Below are 20,183 nucleotides of genomic sequence, written 5' to 3'. Positions count from 1 at the left end.
ACCACAGGATCTGAGAAAATGTGGAAGGTTTTATGTCGTCCTGTGTAAGGGCCAGGCCCGTAAGGATCATCACTTGCATACTTTGTTTTGTTTTGTTTTTGAGACGGAGTCTTGCTCTGTTGCCCAGGCTGGAGTGTAATGGCGCAATTTTGGCTCACTGCAACCTCTGCCTCCCGGGTTCACACAATTCTCCTGCCTCAACCTCTAGAGTAGCTGGGATTACAGGTGCACACCACCATAACCGGCTATTAATTTTTCTATTTTTTAGTAGAAATGAGGTTTCACCACATTGGTCAGGCTAGTCTCAAACTCCTGACCTCGTGATCTGCCCAACTCAGCCTCCCAAAGTGCTGGGATTACAGGCGTGAGCTACCACTCCCAGCCACATGGGTATATATTCTACTGCAGAGCTGTTATCTGATGCAGCCACAAAAACAGAGGGCTGAGAAATGCCGTGTGTCCAACAGAAAAAGGTGTGAATTTTGTAGAACACATTTAGCCAGTCTCTGACACACAGGATTTCTCTCGTGTGAATTCCCTAATACCTGCTGAGGTGTTACTTCAGACAAAAGGATTTTGTACACTTTTTTTTTTTTTTTTTTTTTTTTTTGAGATTGGAGTCTCGCTCTGTCGCCCAGGCTGGAGTGCAGTTGCACCATCTCGGCTCACTGCAACCTCCAACTCCCAGGTTCATGCCATTCTCCTGCCTCAGCCTCCTGAGTAGCTGGGACTACAGGTGCCCGCCACCTCGCCCGACTAGCTTTTTTGTATTTTTAGTAGAGACGGGGTTTCACCGTGTAAGCCAGGATGGTCTCCATCTCCTGACCTCATGATCCACCCTCCTCGGCCTCCCTGCCCTCCTCAGCCTCCCAAAATGCTGGGATTAGAGGTGTGAGCCACCGCGCCCAGCCCACATTCATTACACTCTTAGGCTCCCTTGTAAGAATTTCTTGATGCCTCCTGAGGTCTGACTTCTGCTAAAAGGTGTTTCCAACACTCATACAGCCACAGGGCTTTCCCTGTGTGACTTCTCTGATGGGTATTAAGGCTTGACTTGTGGTTGAAGGATTTCTCACACTGGTTACATGCACAGGGTTTATTTCCTGTATGCATCCACTGATATGCTGTAGGATTTCATTTGCTACTAAGGCTTTTCACACCTTCAGTATGTTAACAGGCCTCTTCACCTGAGTGAGTTCTGTAATGTACAGTGAGGGCTGACTTCTGGTAGAAAGCTTTCCTACATTCTTTGCATTCATATGGTTTCTCATGTGTGTGAATTCTCTGATGTCTATTGAGAGTTGACTTCTGGCAAAAGCTTTTCCCACATTCTTTGCATTCATACGGCTTCTCCCCTGTGTGAATTCTTTCATGTATCATGAGGGATGACTTCTGGTAGAACATTTTCCCACATTCCTTACATTCATGGGATTTCTTCCCCATGTGAATTCTTTCATGTACAGTGAGGGCTGACTTCTGGAAGAAGGTTTCCCTACATCCATTACACTTATAAGGCTTCTGTCCTGTGTGAGTTTTCTGATGCCTGCTGTAGTTCGCCCTCTGACGAAAGGTTTTTCCACATTCGTTACACTTGAAGGGTTTTTCTCCTGTGTGAGTTCTCTGATGTGTGGTGAGCACTGACTTCTGGTAGAAGGATTTTCCACATTCATTACATTCGTAGGGTTTCTCCCCTGTGTGAGTACTCTGATGCATCCTCAGGTTTGACTTCTGGCTAAAAGTTCTCCCACATTCATTACACTCATAGGGTTTTTCCCCTGTGTGAGTCCTCTGATGTTTAGTGAGAACTGCCTTCTGGTAGAAGGTTTTCCCACATTCACTACACTCATAGGGTTTTTCACCTGTGTGAGTACCCTGATGCATCCTGAGGTTTGACTTCTGGCTAAAGGTTTTTCCACATTTATTACATTCATATGGTTTCTCACCTGTGTGAGTTCTCTGATGTATAATGAGAACTGAATTCAGGCAAAATGTTTTTCCACATTCATTACATTCATAGGGTTTTTCTCCTGTGTGAGTTATCTGATGTACAGTAAGTTTTGACTTCTGAGCAAAAGTTTTCCTGCATTCTTTACATTCATATGGCTTCTCACCTGTGTGAGTTCTCTGATGTACCGTGAGGGCTGACTTATGGTAGAAAGCTTTCTTACATTCTTTACATTCATATGGCTTCTCACCTGTGTGAATTCTCTGATGTACAGTGAGGACTGACTTCTGATAAAAGGTTTCCCCACATTCATTACACCTATATGGTTTCTCTCCTGTGTGAATTCTCTGATGTACATTGAGGGCTGACCTCTGGTAGAAGGTTTTCCCACATTCCATACATTCATAGGGTTTCTCTCCTGTGTGTATTCTGTGATGATAAATAATGGCTGACATTTGGCAGAAGGTTTCCCCACATTCATGACATTCATAGGGCTTTTCCCCTGTGTGGATTCTCTGATGAACAATTAGGTTTGACTTCTGACAGAACGATTTCTCACATTTGGTACATGCAAAGGGTTTCTCCCGTGTATGTGTTCTCTGATGATTTGCAAGGTATGATTTCTTAATGAAGGATTTCTCACATAGTACACATTTATAGGGTTTCTCTCCTGTGTGTATTTTCTGATGTTTGGTAAGCTTAGACTTTTTACAGAACACTTTCCCACATACACAACATTCGACATTTATCTTCCGGCAAGTGAGTGCTGACTTATCACAGGATTTCCCACGCTCACTATAGGTACATGGAGTCTTTCCACCGTGACCCTTCTCTGCCTCAGTGCTGAAGGCTTTTCCTTGTCTACTATACTCAAAAAGCTGCTGCTCCATATGAATCTTGTTATGGTGACTAAAATACTCATGACACGTGAGAGATTTCCCAGTTATACTTCGAGCATCAGGTTTTCCTCCTGCCTGCATTTCATGAGGCTCAATCGAGATATGTATGTTCTGACTTACATTTAACTCCTCAGGCCTCATTCCTGAATAGTGTGCATTATTTACCATCACATCTGGAATATGGTTTAAGCTCAAATTAAGTATTTTTCCTAATTCAACTGTTTCCTTGGTTGATGTTTTGCTGTTGGTGACTGCAACTTGCCATATACGTCTATGATGAATTTCCTGGCTTCTTTCAATTATATCAACTGTCTGGACACCTGTAACGAAGAAAAAACAAAACAAAACAAAGCAAAACAAAAATCCATGAACCACACACAAGCATTTGTTATGGAATGCTTATATAAAGACTCAATGAAGTTATTTTCTCTCCTAGTGGCATAAGATTCTTTAAAAATCAATAATCAGGACTGGTTTTATAAGCACATGGCTGTTCCTACTAACTTAATATAAGAAATTACATTACTAGATTTTCTAATGTGAAATTATGTTTTTCACTGTTGTTTCATTAAAAATATTTGGTAAAAAATATTCACCTACATCTAGTTGTAATTTTCCCCTAAGGGCTTATCACCTGCCAACTGTTTTCTCTATTGTTTTTCTCCATTTCATTCTTGTAACAATGGGAGGCATCTTGTGCTATTTTTCTCATTCCGCCTTGAAGATGATAAGGTATTCCTGGATCAGCTACCTGCAGGTGCCCACCATGGCCACTTGTCTTCAGGACCAGATTTTACACCAGTGTTTCTTTAGCTTTCATGCTTCCCTGGGAATGTCTATAGGCATCTGGGCATTTTTCAAATACAAAATCTCTCCTCCAAACTAGGTGAAGACTGCCTCTTTCAAATTTCTAACTTAACCTGACTCGCTTAGCTTCTCAGAACTGTAATAGATACATGAAGCTCCACTCCACCACTGTGGGCATCCCCTCCCTGCTGGTCCTAAGGATTCAGTTCTGGAACTCGGGTGGGGTTCACCATCTTTAAAAAATCATTTATTGGCTCCTTCCGAGATGAATAGACCTGATATTCTCCCCCCAAATTCTTGGCACATCCATCCCTGCTTCATAATTCAATGCTTCTGAAGGCTTTTGTGTGTTCAAGTTTCAGCTGTCTCCTAGTTTCAGAGAAAAATGGGGTCTCTTGTACACTTCTCATTGTCTACTGCCAAACAGAAATCTCAGCCCTTCAACATGAAACCTTTGCTTCAATAGGCTTTGGAATCCAGAACCTCCTGGTTTTCTTCCAAATTCCAGGCCTATCCTGTTCCATGCTCTTATGCTGGGTCCTCCTCACTGTAAGGATTTCTGATGTCATTATAAAAAAAGCCTCACTATGAGATTGTTCTTATTTTTTGTTCAACTCCCTAGGTGACCTCCTCTATAATTATGATTCTAAACACCAGCTTTGACTTACCGATTTTTAAGTTTGTATCTCCAATTGTGATGTCCACTCTTTACATATATATTTATATTCACCTACTATGTGCCACAATTGGAAAAGAGTTAAATTGAACTGGAGCTATGCCAAAGTTAACAACGCCTCTAACACTGCATTGTCTTACCATCTTTCCTAAATTTTATCCCTTTTTTACTCACTCTGGTTAAATATTCCACATGGTTCTTTTACAACTACTTAAGATATATTATTTTGTTTCTCTTATCACAATGTACACTTTATGAAAAAAGACATTATTTTGACCATTGCTGTTATAAACGCCAAGTATAAAGTTACCATGGCTTACAAGCTACTCGATTAAGATGTGTTGAAAGAATCAACGGATGTATGAATAAATGTCTGGGGGAAAAAAAACAGTCCATGAAAATGGAGGAAAAGAAAACAACTGAGAAAATTGAGAAAATGAATAGCAAAGAAACATGTCTAAGAGCAAGGTAGGGACTAGATTGAGTAAATATTTTAAAATATTCACAAAATAAAATGCAGGGATATATGCATGAAAGCCCTCCTTGGAGATGATAGAATTCACATGTTTGATGCATAAAGATCAGCTGTCCTCAGGTATGGGACCTGGGAGAAAAAGTGGTGAAAACAAGTCAATGATGCAAATATCTGCTGGGCTTTACTCTTCCTGGCTTCCCTGCCCAGGATGCAGTTGACTAACCTGAGAGGCACTGGTTTGCCCATTCTTCTCCTAACCATGGCTCTGCTCCTTGCTCCAACTTGAAGATCACCTCAGGTTTGGTAATGCAATGGCCTGGAAATGGGAAATAATGGAGGACTTAGCCAAACTGCAAAGTAAGGTCCTTTTCAGAATGACAACAGCTCGGTTTCAGAAGCTGTATAATGAAGGAGCCTATTTGAATCTTTTGTTAGAGAGGGTTGACACATTCTTCACATGGAATAGCATTAAACCTTATAAATGCTTCCTATACTTACCAACATGGAAGTAAGTGTTGCTTCTGGGGGTTACTGGGCAGCTTCACTCACCCAGTGACACCAGGCTGCTGTAGGTCTCCAGCATCACGTCCCTGTATAGTGTCCTCTGTGCATCATCCAGGTCCTGCCACTCCTCCCAGGTGAAGTGCACGGCCACCTCCTCAAAGGACACCAACCCCTGTAATGGCACATTTCTCCTCAAGTCATCAGCCCAGGGTCACAAGATAGGAATGTCAGAGTTCATTCTTCTGTAGCGGCATGTCTCTTATGTGTATCTTACATAAACTGTAGCTTCTCTGTACTCTATATGGAGAAAGAACAAGCATAGTAGAAGTATCCTGCCACTATCATGTTTTGTTAATAAAATAGATTACAAAGTTTACCTTGTAGATGTAGAATCATCCTTATTGTGAAAGATAAAAGTAGAAAAAAATTCTGTGATCTGGTATGATGACAAAAATTATAAACACATACCTAGAACAACATGATAGATGAATTAGTAGAGACATAAGTTTAATGTCGACTGCAGTAAGAAAGGAGAAAATACAGTTCTATATTGCATTAGAAAGTTGCACTTCATTGAAAAACCAAAGATGCTTAGTACTTCATGTGAACCATGTGTTCTCGTGACTTTGAGGCAACACTGGAGTCTAGTCATAAGGACACGAAGAACACATACCATATTAACGGAACTGCACACAGCACCATGTCTAGCTGAATGATCCCGGGCTGTGATGAGAGAGAACACAACACTGAAGGAACTGATTATGGAGTGAGTCTGCATGTAAATATCTGACCTAACTCCAAAAGTTATTTTTAAATTATTTATAAATTAAAATAATGTACATAAGCATCTGAACATTTCCTTCCTCATGCCCAATGACTGCTTGTGTCCACCCTTAGGGTGCACACTCCTATTTCCCTAACCACCGGGTGTAAATAATGTGTAAATCTGTATAATGTTTACCCTCATCTGTGAGTGTAATGCGTGTAAATACCTGTAAGAACAAGTATGTTACATGACCAAATATGCATTTTCACAGTCGCCTAGAGGGAGAATGGGTAAGGACTTTGGGGAGATTCAGAGGGGAAGAAAACAGAGTGATAGATGACCACATTCATCCTATCACAGAGCAGTAAGAATACAGAACAGGGAAGCAATCCTTAAAAAGGAAAAGGGGAAAAGAAAAAGAATTTGGTGCTAATTTGCTGTGCAGAGGGTAAAATGGGGAGTTTCACTTTCAGATGATGCAGAATCATGTCTAGTGAGGTAATGGCACTGCAAATTTAGAAAATTAAAAATATGACGACCAGAAGTGAACAGACTTAGATCATATTGGAAACATCTGAGGTACCGAAAGTGGGGATGTCCAACTAGCAACTGGATATACAATTCCAGAGTTCAGAAAAGATATCTAAGCAGAAGATAAATATGTGGGAAGTATCAGAATTTGTAAGCTACTCGTAGCCATCACAGTTTAAGAGATTAAAAGAAAAAATGAACAAATGCAGAATCTACAGAAACACTGACCAAGACAAACTTTCGAAGATTATTCTACAAATAAAGCTCAATACGTATACTAATATAACCATATTCACAGTTCTATAAAGAAAAATTCTTCAATTTTGCACATAGACATACACGACGTACTTTTAGAAACACATTCCGGGTTTCTATTTCTGCATGTAAGAAGCTTGAAAGTCATCATTCCACCTTAACAACAAATGAAAAGCTGAAGAAACTGAAAAATCAGCAACTCTTCTTGGATCTGTAAGGGAGGGAGAACACAGGACAATCCACTGCCCCAAGATTGGAGATCTAGACAGGCAAAAACAAGAACAGAGATTCACTAGCAAAAATCACCATGGGAACCAGTGCAGGAGGAGGAAATTCTGAACTGTAACTGACAAACTGTGAGAGGCTCAGTGCGAACAACTCCAGAAGTTAAAAACTCCAGGGGGACCCAGTCATGAGGGTGACTCCACAGCACTGTGAAATTTGCCACTAGGAGCTTAAGTAAGTAGCCTCCTACAGTAAATACTGGAGACAGCTCCCTTCCTGCTTCCACCTGCAGGCAGGCGGGGAAAAGGCAAATCATTTTGAAATATGAAAGAGTACTGCATTGCTTCTTAACCAGAGCCTAGCCTGATGTGGTATTAACAGCTTCAATGACCTAGGTGAAGGGAAATACCCAACTCCAACCCACTCTAGCCATCATGTCGCACCTAAAATAAAAGGAAAAAAAAAAAAAGAGCAACACTTGTGAAGTTCACAGTTCAAAAGAAAGAAGAGCTCACTAAAAGAAATAAGTCCTGTTGACAGGACTACAGACCACTTTGGCTATGCTCTAAAAGTGTGTGTCCCCGCAAAATCGTTACTTGGAAGCCTAACCTCTAATTTTACTGCAAGATTTGGAAGATACAAATTCAAGTGATTACCAAGGTTGGACTATTGGGAGATACCTGTTTTGATGACAAACACTGAGACCACACAATCGACTAGGCCAAAGTTATCTAGAAAAATGAGTTCACACATGGAAAAGTGTGAAACCCAGCTGTTCCTATTGTGTTTTCCAAAAATTAGGGACGTCTGCCTTACGAGACTCACGCTGCTCTCAGGTACACACATGGTAATCCTTTCGTTTAAGCAGAGGCGCTCGCAGCACCTTCACAGTACCAGCCTCTCCCCAGAGAAAAGGGCCACCCAGACAATCCTGCTGCTGGATCTCACTCTGTCACCCAGGATGGAGTGTAGTGGCACAATCATAGACAACTGTAACATCATGGGCTCAAGTAAATCCTCCCTCCTCAGCCTCCTGGGTAGCTAGGACTACAGAAGTGTACCACTATGCCCAGCTAATTTTTTTGTTGTTTTGTAGACATGAGATCTCACTGTGTTACCGAGGCTGATCTTGAATTCCTGGCCTAAGGCAGTCTTTCAGTCTCAGCCTCCCAAAGTATTGGGATTGAGACACAAACCATGGTGTGCAACTATATGACATTTTCTATATTCACTTATATTTCTATGGACATTCAGGTTGTTTTCATATCTTGCCATAATCCATTTTCAATTTACTTTTCTGTATGGTGTAAAATGTGGTCCAATTTTTTTGCATGTGGATAACCAGATTTCCCATCATTTACTGAAGAGTTTGTTTTTTCGTGTGTATTTGTATGCCTTTGTTGAAAATTAATTGACTCAGGCCAGGCTGACTGATACATTTCTGACCTCTCTACTCTGTTCCATTGGTCTATGTGTCTGTTTTTATGCCAGTGTCATTCCGTTTTGATGACTACAGCTTTGCTATGCAGTTTAAAATCGGGAAATATAATGCCTCCAGCTTTGCCTTTCTTACTCAAAATTGCTTTACTCTTTTATGATTCTAAACTTAATTTTTTTTCTATTTTTGTGAAATATGCTATTGAAATTTTGATAGACTGATTTGAATCTGTATATCACTTTGGGCACTATGGATGTTTAAAGAAACCTTTTTCAGGAACACAACATATTTTGTTTTATTTGTGTCTCCTATAATTGCTTTCATTAATATTTTACAGTTTTTGATGTATAGATCCTTCACCATCTTGGTTATATTTATTCCTAAGTACTTTATTCTTTTTGACATTATGTTAAATGGATTTATTTCTGGATTTTTGTCAGTTATATTATTAGGATATAGAAATGCAAGTGATACTTTTGGTACATTGGTACAATATCCTGAAATGTTACTTAATTAGTTTATTAGTTCAAAAAGTTATTTGATGTATTGAGGAGCACAATGGACTGTGGTTACACATTAAATGATAGCTTCTGTTAGTATATCACCATGCCTCAAAAAGTGATCTGCTGTATTTCTGCTGTTACAAATTCAGTCACATTTTTTAGTCCTAGTATTTTTTCTTCTAAAATATTTTTGTCTATCATTAGCTAATAATGTGTATTCTCTGCTTACTGTTCAATTGTGCTACCCATTTATCTTCCAGCCTAGTTAGTCCAACTTTCTAATAAAATTTTTAGCAATGGTATGTTCATTTACTGTAAACTTAAATAGTAAATTAGTATGATAGTTTTACAGTTACCAAATAGGATTTAAAACATGTCAATTTGTTGCTACCAATGAATCTCTGGGTTCCTAATTTTAAACATTTATGTATCATGTCTATTAAATATGTACGTGCAATGGCTTAGAATCAAGCCTAACATATCGTATGCACTAAGTATCAATCAAACCAATTTTTAAAATTATCACTTTCATACTATTAAAAATTATTTAGAGAGAAGAAAAAGATATAGGTCATACACCTGGATCTACATAAGGAAAGGAAGAGCAGTAAAGAAAGAATGAGGGTATCTTAACCAATCTACATATTATGTACAAACATATGCAATTATATACACATGCACGATTATGTGTGCTTATATGCAGTTGAAATGAATGATGACAACGACACAAGGGACAGGAAGATGGAAGAGAAAAATTATGTTAGAAGATAGTCACGCTACTTATGAAGCAGTACAGTATTATTTGAAACTGGACTTGTAAGTGTATATTGAAACCCTAGGGCAACTTTTAAACTAGTACAAAAAGTTTAAAAAATTATAGCTATAAAGAAAACACATGCTAAGAAAGAAGAGGAAATGGAATCATATAAAATGCTCAGTTAACATCTCAAAAGGCAGAAAGAGTAGAAGACAAAACAATATGGGAATAATAACAGTAACAAATACGGCAGTTATTAATTCAACTATATCAATAATCACTTTGAATATCAATGGTCTAAATTCAGGAATTAAAACAGAGATTGTCAGAGTGGATCAAAATAAAAGACCCAACTATATGTTGTCTACAAGAAACCCATTTTAAATATAAAGCCACTCATTAATTAAAAGTAAACGGAGAAAAATATACAATGCTAACAATAAGAAAGCAAGAGTGGCCAGGTGCAGTGGCTCACACCTGTAATCCCAGCACTTTGGGAGGCTGAGGTGGGTGGATCACTTGAGGTCAGGAGTTCGAAACCAGTCTGGCCAACAAGGTGAAACGTCTCTATTAAAAAAAATACAAAAGTCAGCTGGACATGGTGTTGGGCACCTGTAATCCCAACTACTTGGCAGGGTGAGGCAAGAGAATCGCTTGAACCGAGGAGGCAGAGGTTGCAGTGAGCTGAGATCACGCCCTTGCACTCCAGCCTGGGCAACAAAAGTGAAACTGTGCTAAAAAAAAAAAAAAAGAGTAACTATATTTCACACAAAGTAGACTTCAAAGAAAGTAAGTTATCATGGAAAAAGAATGGTACTTCATCATGACATAGCAGTTAATCCTCCAAAAAGATGACAATCCTTAATGTGTATGCACCTGACAACAGACTGTCAAACGACATGAGGCAAAAACAAAACTGGAAGGAGAAATAGATGGATCCACTATCACAATTTGAGACATCAACACTCTCCATTAGAAACAGATCCAGCAGGCAGCCATATGTAGAAAGCTGAAACTGGATCCCTTCCTTACAACTTACACAAAAATTAATTCAAGATGGATTAAAGACTTAAATGTTAGACATAAAACCATAAAAACCCCAGAAGAAAACCTAGTGCAGGGGCCTTTGAAAACAGTATGCTGAGAATAGATAGGGCTCAAGGACAGTATCTCCAATTGAACTTTTAATGAACTCCCGTAGGCGCCAAGAAGGCTGGCAGATAAGGAAGAGCATAGAAACAAAGAACTGAGAAGGTTACATCTGGGAAAAGAAAGTTTGTTTTGCATTGCATTCTTTCTGCTGACGTGGGGTTTATGGAGTATAAATAAAGTGAGGCGGAGGCTCTGAGCGCGGCTGCCATGTTCTCTGTGTGTCTTTGTCTTTTGTGTGTTCTTTCATTCTCCACCACCCCCGGCACGGACCCCAACAAGTGGCGCAGCGAGCAGGGTCAGCACGGGTGAGTAGGGGAGAACAAGAAGGGGAACCCCCTAGGAGCGGGTAAGGCTCGGATATTGTTAAGGGGAACCTTCTTAAGCTTTCATTATGGGAATTCCATCTCTCTGGCCTCAGAATATTTATGGCTGTTTCAAGGACTGTTGCTGTCTATGGGAGTAGAAGTGAAAGAAAAAGACTTTGAAGCGATTGTTTGCCCATGTTGAACAACATTGTTACTGGTTTCAGTATCAGACTAAAGTGCAGCTGAATCAGAAAAAAATGGTTACAGGTAGTAAAAGCTCTGCTTAGAGCGCTCCAGTTAGGGGATATTATGCCTCTAAGATTGTGGACCTTGTGTAACTCTATCACTCAGACATTAGAGTTACTTGAGACTGATTCGGAGTGTGGTAACGTAGCCACAGGAGGAAAGGTATCTGAGGATTTGGAAAAATAAAATAAAATAAAATAAATCTGAAATGGAGCCCATTTGTGCCAGGGTAGCAAAAGGGGGAGAGGAGAAAAAGCCAGCTCTTCCTTCTTCTAAGGGAAATTCTGACATGCAGTGTATTATGGAAATGCTTCAATAAATATTACAGATACATTCTTCTAATTCACCTTTGTGAGCTTTCCCTGTTTCTTTTCCTTCTGCCCTGTTAAAAGAGGATTTTCCAGTGCCTCCAACCCCCCGGCTTCTTTATCTTTACTTTTGTTTGGCAAAGTTTTCTCAGTGCCTTGCCCGCCATTGGGGGAGGGAGGGAAAAAAAAATTTTAAGGAGCTGGATATGTTTCCAATTATTTGTGCTTCTTTTGCTCCTAATGCTCAGTTTTCAAATGGTGGCAGTAATGTCCAATTCAATGCCTTACAAATTAAATTTTTAAAAGAAATGAAACCTGCCATTTCTAACTATGAACCCTTATCCTTGGTCTTCTTGATATTTTTTCATCAGAAAATTTGATAATTCCTATAGACTGGAAGACTTTGGGGAAGGCTTTTCTTGATCGTTCTCAGTGGTTACAATTGCACAGCTGGTAAATGAACAAGGTGCATGTACAGGCTAGAAAAAAATGTTATGTGTGATCCCCCAGGAGCCACTGAGGAACAACTCACAGGCACGGGCCAATATGCTACTCTTAATGCTCAGGCTGGTCTAGATGATGTTGCCCTTACTCAAATCAAGACTTTGTTTTTAAGGGCCTAAAATAAGGTAGAGATAACAGGAAGATCTTCCCTTTCCTCTGTGAAGATTTTACAGGGCACAAATGAACAATATCCAGATTTCGTAGCCCGTCTTCAGGATGCTGTCTTGAAAATTGTGGGTGCTGACCTTGCTTCAAAAATTTTGTTACAAACGTTGTCTTTTAAAACTGCTTATGCTGACTGTCAAAAATTGTTAAAATCGTTAAAGGCCAATGGGGCCAATTTAGATAAATATATTAAAACTTGTGTTAGTGTTGGAGGGGCTATTTATAATGCTCAATTATTTGCTGGAGCTTTGTCTAAAGCCTTAAAAGGAAATAACAAATAAGGTGTTTGCTTTCAGTGTGGTAAACCTAGACATTTCAAAAAAGAATGTCATAAAAATTGAACACTTTTATCCCTCAAGGCAGAAAGCTGCCTTCAGAGGTGTACAAATGTTGTGGTAAAGGTCGACATTGGACAAATAAATGTCGTTTCAAAACTGATAAAAGTGGAAATTTACTGTCTCCTCTCCTGGGAAATGGGAGCCGGGGCCCACAGGCTTGGGGCCCCAACAATTTATGTCACCAGGTCTGAAAATGTAGTTGGTTTATCAGTCTTTACAAATGAGAAATATAAGAAAGGAAAAGAATGCACAAACTAACTAGGTTTCTTGTAATAAATCACTAAACTAGTCAAAGGACCAAAAAATACAAGATCAGCGTGACTCTGAAGGATGTGAGATTATGGTTCTGCACTTGTTACATTAAAGAGCTAAAATAAATAGACGTAATATTAACAATAATAACAGTAATAATAGCCATAGTATACCGAGTACTTACTATGTGTCCACTACTGTGAAAAAATCTTCACTTGCATTTAGTTCTTCCAACATCCCTTTAAGACTGACAAATTTTACAATTATTACCATTTTGTAGACAGGAAAACAGAGTTAAGACAGTTTTATAAATGTATCCAAGGTCATATAGCTATTATATTTTGAAAATATGACTTTCTGTCCCCAGAGTTTACATGCTTAACCCTTTCCTCTAGACTGCTCTATGAAGTACAAAATTGGTAGTCACCCTCCTTGGAATAATCGGAGGAAAGAAAAATCAATAACTAAGTAAAAGTTGTATCTCAGCACCAGATCCAATCCCAATTTCAAGTATCCATTTAGCCTTGGATTATTGACTGAATCTGCATACAATACCCAGTGAGCAATGGCCTACAACATCAAGGAATAAATTCAAGTCCTCCTTAAGGATCCCACACCTTACACCAGTTTCTCAACCTTATGCGGCAACTAAGCAGAGCGCCGCTGCTGACTTAGCTATTACTCAGCCTTATACTTTGTCTCCTAATAGAGGAGTATATAAATTAGCTATTAGAGTGTGTGGCCCTTTGCCAAAAGGACATGATGTTACTAATAAAATTCTTATTATGGTTCAAGTCTCACAATTTATATGCCTAGAGGCAGGGGAACGTATTCTCAATAGGGAGGGTTTGGTAGCACAGAAAAAACTTTTTTGGGAAACTTTAAAAAGCCCTTATGTTCATTGCACATTAATGAAATAGTTTTTAAGGGGTTAATTGATACGGGGGTGAATATGTCTATTATTTGTTTAAATTAGTGGCCTATACAATGGGAAAAAAGACAAGTTTCAGTTATACTCACTGGCTTGGGTGCTGCTTCTGTGATTTATCAAGACGTAGAACCTTTAACCTGTGTCGGTCCTAAAGGTCAACAAGGTCAAGTGTTTTTTTTTATTTTTATATTGTTCCTATCAATATTAATTTTTGGGAACAAGATCTTTCACAACAATTTGCTGCTTTTTAAAACATTCCTCATATTTCCTCAGCTGCCAAAAATATGATGTTCAGAATGGGCTACAATCCTCTAAACTCATAGCCACCACTCCTATTTAGGTGAAACAGTGACCATTATTTAAAGAAATACTTAGGACTCTAAAAGAGTAAGTCAAAAAACAAATGGCCGAGAGGAATATAAAGCCACGTATTTCTGCATGGAATTCCCGTCTTTGTCTTGTCTTAAAACTATAAATGTTTACATTAAACCTAGGGAAAGTTTACAGCCTGGTCTTCCTAATCCTGCCCTTATCCCACAAAGTTAAAAATTAATGGTCATAGATCTCAAAAATTGTTTTTTCTCTATTCAGTTACAACCTCAAGATTGGAAAAAGTTTGCCTTTATTATTCCTAAATATAATAATGGACAACCCATTCAAAAATATCAGCAGAAGCTTCTTCCTCAGGGTATACTTAATAGCCCTACTATATGTCAAAAATTCATACATAGGACTTTAAATCCTGTAAAAAATCAGTTTCCAACTGTGTTAATTTATCATTGTATGGATCTTCTCTGTCCCTGTTTTTAATAATTCTCAGCCACTTTCTCGATATCAATGGAAAGTTTTACCTCAAGGTATGTTAAACAGCCCTACCTTGTCTCAAGAACTTGTCCTTTTGCATCATTACAAACTCAGCTTTCTTTCTATTCACTTAATATTGCCCCAGAAAAAATTCAACTGGATTTTCCTATTCAATATTTAGGATATACCTTAGGAGCACAAAATATTCGACCCCAAAAAATTCAAAGTCAACGTGATCATTTCAAAATATTAAATGACTTTCAAACGATGCGTCCTGTTTTAGGAATATAACATCTTTTTTCTATTCTAGAAGGAGACAGTCACTTGGACAACTCACGCCATTTAACTCCTTTGGCTTTACAGGAACTCCAGCTTGTAGAAGAGCAACTTTAAAAGGCCCCTTCCTGATGTTCCCCTTTCCTTTTGTTTATTTCATACTTTACATTCTCCTACAGGAATGATTCATCAGACCAATCGGCCGCTAGAATGGATTTTTTTGTCCAATAAAACATCTAAATGCTTGGCTACTTATATCGATCGTTTAGCTGAACTGATCATCAAAGGACGGCATCACTGTCAACAACATTGGGGAGGAGATCCTTCTTTAATTATCTCTCAATTCACTCATAGTCAGATCACTTATCTTCTTGCAACTTCTGATTCTTGGCAAGAAGCTTCATCAATCTTGAGTTACAGTTTATCCTTATCCCTCGGTGCAATAGGGAGAATTGTTTGCTATTCTCATGGTCTTACTTGATTTCCCTACTACTGGTTGTAACATTGTTAGTGATTCTCAATACGCCGTTTATGTTACTTCTTATATTTCTCAGGCCACTTTACCTCTTTGTGCTACTTCTTCTCTTCAGAAATTCTTTTCTTTGTTATCCTTTACTTTGAGCCAACGTCGAGCTCCTTTATTCATCACTCATCTTCGTTCTCATTCTCAACTTTCTGGACCATTAGTTCATGGTAATACTCAGATTGATTTGCTTTTAATCGGCCACCTACATGCTGCAGAACAAAAATATACTCTACATCACACTAATAGTTCTGGCCTTCAACGATGGTTTCATTTAACTCATAAACAAGCTCGTTCTCTTATTCGAGCTTGTCCTTCCTGTGCTCCTCTGAGCATTCCATCCTTCCATCCTGGGGTTAATCCACGAGATGTCCCTTCTTTTGGATGATTAAAATGTTCATCATACCATTGATACCTTTTCTCATTTCTGTTATTACTCATCTCTTAGTTTGTTTCGCCATCATGGGCATTCCTCTTATACTTAAAACTGATAATGCCCCTGCTTATGTCTCTCATAAATTACAAGTTTTCTTACAGCAATACAATATTCAATATATCACCGGTATCCCGGGCAACAGTCAAGGTCAAGCCATCATTAAGCGCGCAAATTTAAACTTAAAAACTCAACTGCTAAAACAAAAAAAAAAGGGGGGGAAATGAGCCCCCCAAAAAAAACAGATTTTTTTCAAGGTTAACATTTCTACCTTAATTTTTTTGATTTTGAAGGTTCTTTTTACCTTAATTATTTTTTGAATCAATGGAGACAATTGCAAGACTCCACTGTCGTAACCCATCTTTCTTCACCTACCTCGGTGATAGTCCCCGCTGACAATTTAAAGATTTGGTATCCTAATGAAGAAGGTAAGTATGTTCTAGGGCAAGTTCTAAAACAGAGACGTGGCTATGCTCTTGTCCTTACAGGGAGCGGACCTGAGTGTTTTCCTACAAGATGATTGAAACCCTGTTGAAAAGAAAACTGGATTCAGCATGCATTTCTTCTTTTGTTGGATGTGCCTCGGCGGGGGACTTATTTCTCTTAGTGAGGCTTTGTGTGAATATTGGACTTATATTCCCTTTCCGCCCTTGTATCAGGGAGTCGCCTGGGGAGAGGCGGAAATTAAGGTTTTCACCAATGACACTACTTGGATGCCGTCCCCCTATATAGACAAGGACAATGTAGAACGGGAAACGGGAATTATAAACAACACATACCAATTTGGAGTGGAAGAACTTCCAATATGCATGGGAAATAGTTCTCATTGTCTCCGAAAATCGCATGAAGCCTGGGCTGTTCGTTATAATCATAGTCATGTGGCTGCTAATACTGTTATTATAATCATACTGTATATAATAATGAAACTATTCCTAGTTCTTTACCTTTTTGTCCTATTCCAGAGGTTTCTCCTAATATTGAGGTGCTGGAGTGGCAACAATGTCGGGGAAATAAACCCCGGATTTTATTAGAATACAATGGGATGCAAATAACTGATTGAAGTGTGCACGGGGATTTTCAAACAAAATTTAGTCACATACCTTTGAAATGGCACCGGGTAAATAAAAGTATTGCTGCTAACAATAATGAAACCTTGGTATGGCGGGAAGGAGGCCTAAGTACAGAGTCATCTTTGGAAGTTGTTAGCTGCAGGCAATGCCATTAGCATTTTTGTGGGGAATATGCCCCTTAATCTTTCTAACCCAAATAACTCCTTTCATATTCAGTTATATCAAAATACCTCCTGATATATTATTGCTTGTGTCCGTAAGCCCTACCTATTATTAGCAGGGAATTTGACATGGGATAATGATATGGGGATTGTTAATTGTGCAGATACGTGTGCATTTTTGTCTTGCCTCAATCATTCCTGGTGGCACAACTTTACTGAGGATATTTATATCCTCAGGGCTCATAAGGAAATTTGGCTACCTGTTAACCTTACGTGACCATGGGGGGCATCACCTCTTGAGACTTATATTTGGACTTCTCTCCAGCGAACCCTCCGTGCCCTTGGACTTATAATTGCCTCGGTGATGAGCCTTGTCACCATCGTCTCCACTGCGGCCCTAGCAGGGCTCGCTCTTCATCAAAGCACACAAAATGCTGAATTTGTGCAGCAATGGCACGAACAATCTCACCGGTTATGGCTTCAACAACGAAACATTGATTCTCAACTTGCTGAAAGATTGGACAACATGGAACAAGCCTTGACATGGCTTGGAGATCAGCTCACTGTCCTCAGTACTCGGATAACATTACAATGTGATTGGAACTCCACTCAATTTTGTGTAACGCCTGTGCTTTTTAACATCTCTCAAAATTGGACTGTAATCTGAAAATTATTAACAGGCCATAAAAATATTAGTTTGGACATCCAAGAGCTCACTCAGAACATTTCTGAAGCATTTCGACAACAATTACATGTGTTGTCCGGAACTGTAACCCTTCAGGAGCTGGGTCAGCACCTTGTTGCCTTTAACCCATGGACCCAGATGAAGACATGGATTTCTACAATCTCTGGAAGTATATTGCTTTGGGCACTTGGATTGGGTCTACTTCTTTTGGTGATTCAATGCTCCCTCCGTCGCCTCCAAAAACAAAAGAAAACACAAGAACAAATACGGGCTACCTTTTTAGGATTGAGGCAAAACAAAAAAAAAGGGGGGGAAATGCAGGGGCCTTTGAAAACAGTATGCTGAGAATAGATAGGGCTCAAGGACAGTATCTCCAATTGAACTTTTAATGAACTCCCGTAGGCGCCAAGAAGGCGGGCAGATAAGGAAGAGCATAGAAACAAAGAACTGAGTAGAAGGTTACATCTGGGAAAAGAAAGTTTGTTTTGCACTGCATTCTTTCTGCTGACGTGGGGTTTATGGAGTATAAATAAAGTGAGGCGGAGGCTCTGAGTGCGGCCGCCATGTTCTCTGTGTGTCTTTGTCTTTTGTGTGTTCTTTCATTCTCCACAACCCCCGGCACGGACCCCAACACCTAGGCAATACCATTCAGGACATACGCATGGTCAAGGACTTCATGTCTAAAACACCAAAAGCAATGACGACAAAAGCCAAAATTGACAAATGGGATCTAATTAAACTAAAGAGCTTCTGCACAGCAAAAGAAACTACCATCAGAGTGAACAGGCAACCTACAGAATGGGAGAAAATTTTTGCAATCTACTCATCTGACAAAGGGCTAATATCTAGAACCTACAAAGAACTCAAACAAATTTACAAGAAAAAAACAACCCCATCAAAAAGTGGGCGAAGGATATGAACAGACACTTCTCAAAAGACGACGACATTTATGCAGCCAACAGACACATGAAAAAATGCTCATCATCACTGGCCATCAGAGAAATGCAAATCAAAACCACAATGAGATACCATCTCACACCAGTTAGAATGGCGATCATTAAAAAGTCAGGAAACAACAGATGCTGGAGAGGATGTGGAGAAATAGGAACACTTTTACACTGTTGGTGGGACTGTAAACTAGTTCAACCATTGTGGAAGACAGTGTGGCGATTCCTCAAGGATCTAGAACTAGAAATACCATTTGACCCAGCCATCCCATTACTAGGTATATACCCAAAGGATTATAAACCATGCTGCTATAACGACACATGCACACATATGTTTATTGCAGCACTATTCACAATAGCAAAGACTTGGAACCAACCCAAATGTCCATCAGTGACAGACTGGATTAAGAAAATGTGGCACATATACACCATGGAATACTATGCAGCCATAAAAAAGGATGAGTTCCTGTCCTTTGTAGGGACATGGATGCAGCTGGAAACCATCATTCTCAGCAAACTATCACAAGGACAAAAAACCAAACACCGCACGTTCTCACTCATAGGTGGGTATTGAACAGTGAGAACACTTGGACACAGGAAGGGGAACATCACTCACCGGGGCCTGTCATGGGGTGGGGGGAGGGGGGAGGGATAGCATTAGGATAAATACGGGTGCAGCAAACCAACATGGCACATGGATACATATGTAACGAACCTGCATGCTGTGCACATGTAGCCTAGAACTTAAAGCATAATTTAAAAAACAAAAAAAAAAAAACAAAAAAAAAAGGAAAGAAAAAAGAAACAGATCCAGCAGGCAGAAATTAGTAACAATATAGTTGAATTCAGTATTAATACAAACTGGATACTGACAGAGCAGGCACACCATCACCTCGGACAAACACCGCCACTTTAAGTTCCAGCTCCCTTCTTTGCCTCATGCGCTTCAAGGAAATCATTTCTCTTCTAACTACAAGTAGCCAGACAGAGCAGACAGTAAAATACCGATAAGACAGCTCAGCCCCAGAGGGAGGTGAGGGGAAGTCTCTTGGGTAAATTTCACTGCCAAACTTCACCCTCATACAACAGGCCCAGTCAAACAGTGGGGCTTGACAATTTAATCAGCACATGGCTTTCCCTTCAGGTGCACTAAGACAGGGAAGCTAAAAGCAGACTTGGGACATGCCTGCAGCTGCAGAAAGATGCATGGGGACAGACACACAACTCTCCCTCCCAGATAAGCACAACACAGACACAGAAGCAGTCCAAGCCTTAATAAACTTTCCCGCCCTGAATCCTTAA

At 39.5% G+C, this 20,183-nt stretch overlaps 1 protein-coding gene and 1 long non-coding RNA gene across 2 annotated transcripts in view; one reads left to right on the top strand and one right to left on the bottom strand.

Annotated features, from left to right (window-relative positions):
* Positions 1-575: 575 nt before the first annotated feature.
* The window catches only part of LOC105498287 (zinc finger protein 717), a 31,501-nt gene continuing 11,893 nt past the window's right edge, over positions 576-20,183 (bottom strand). Inside the window, exons 3-5 of the mRNA XM_011770283.3 lie at positions 5,352-5,478; positions 5,026-5,118; positions 576-3,164 (exon numbers count right to left, since the gene is read on the bottom strand). Of these exons, the coding sequence (XP_011768585.3) occupies positions 1,171-3,164; positions 5,026-5,118; positions 5,352-5,478 (2,214 nt within the window). The 3' untranslated portion in view covers positions 576-1,170. The remainder of the gene's footprint in view (positions 3,165-5,025; positions 5,119-5,351; positions 5,479-20,183) is intronic.
* Positions 10,915-18,508, top strand: LOC139355866 (uncharacterized). Its single transcript, XR_011607086.1, has 2 exons — positions 10,915-11,238; positions 17,487-18,508. It is a non-coding gene; the product is annotated as an uncharacterized lncRNA (long non-coding RNA).

The sequence above is a fragment of the Macaca nemestrina genome, chromosome 1, assembly GCF_043159975.1.
Source record: "Macaca nemestrina isolate mMacNem1 chromosome 1, mMacNem.hap1, whole genome shotgun sequence".
Taxonomy (NCBI): Eukaryota; Metazoa; Chordata; class Mammalia; order Primates; family Cercopithecidae; genus Macaca; species Macaca nemestrina.
The sequence above is the reverse complement of the archived record's forward strand: the minus strand, read 5'-3'. Positions and strand labels throughout refer to the sequence as shown.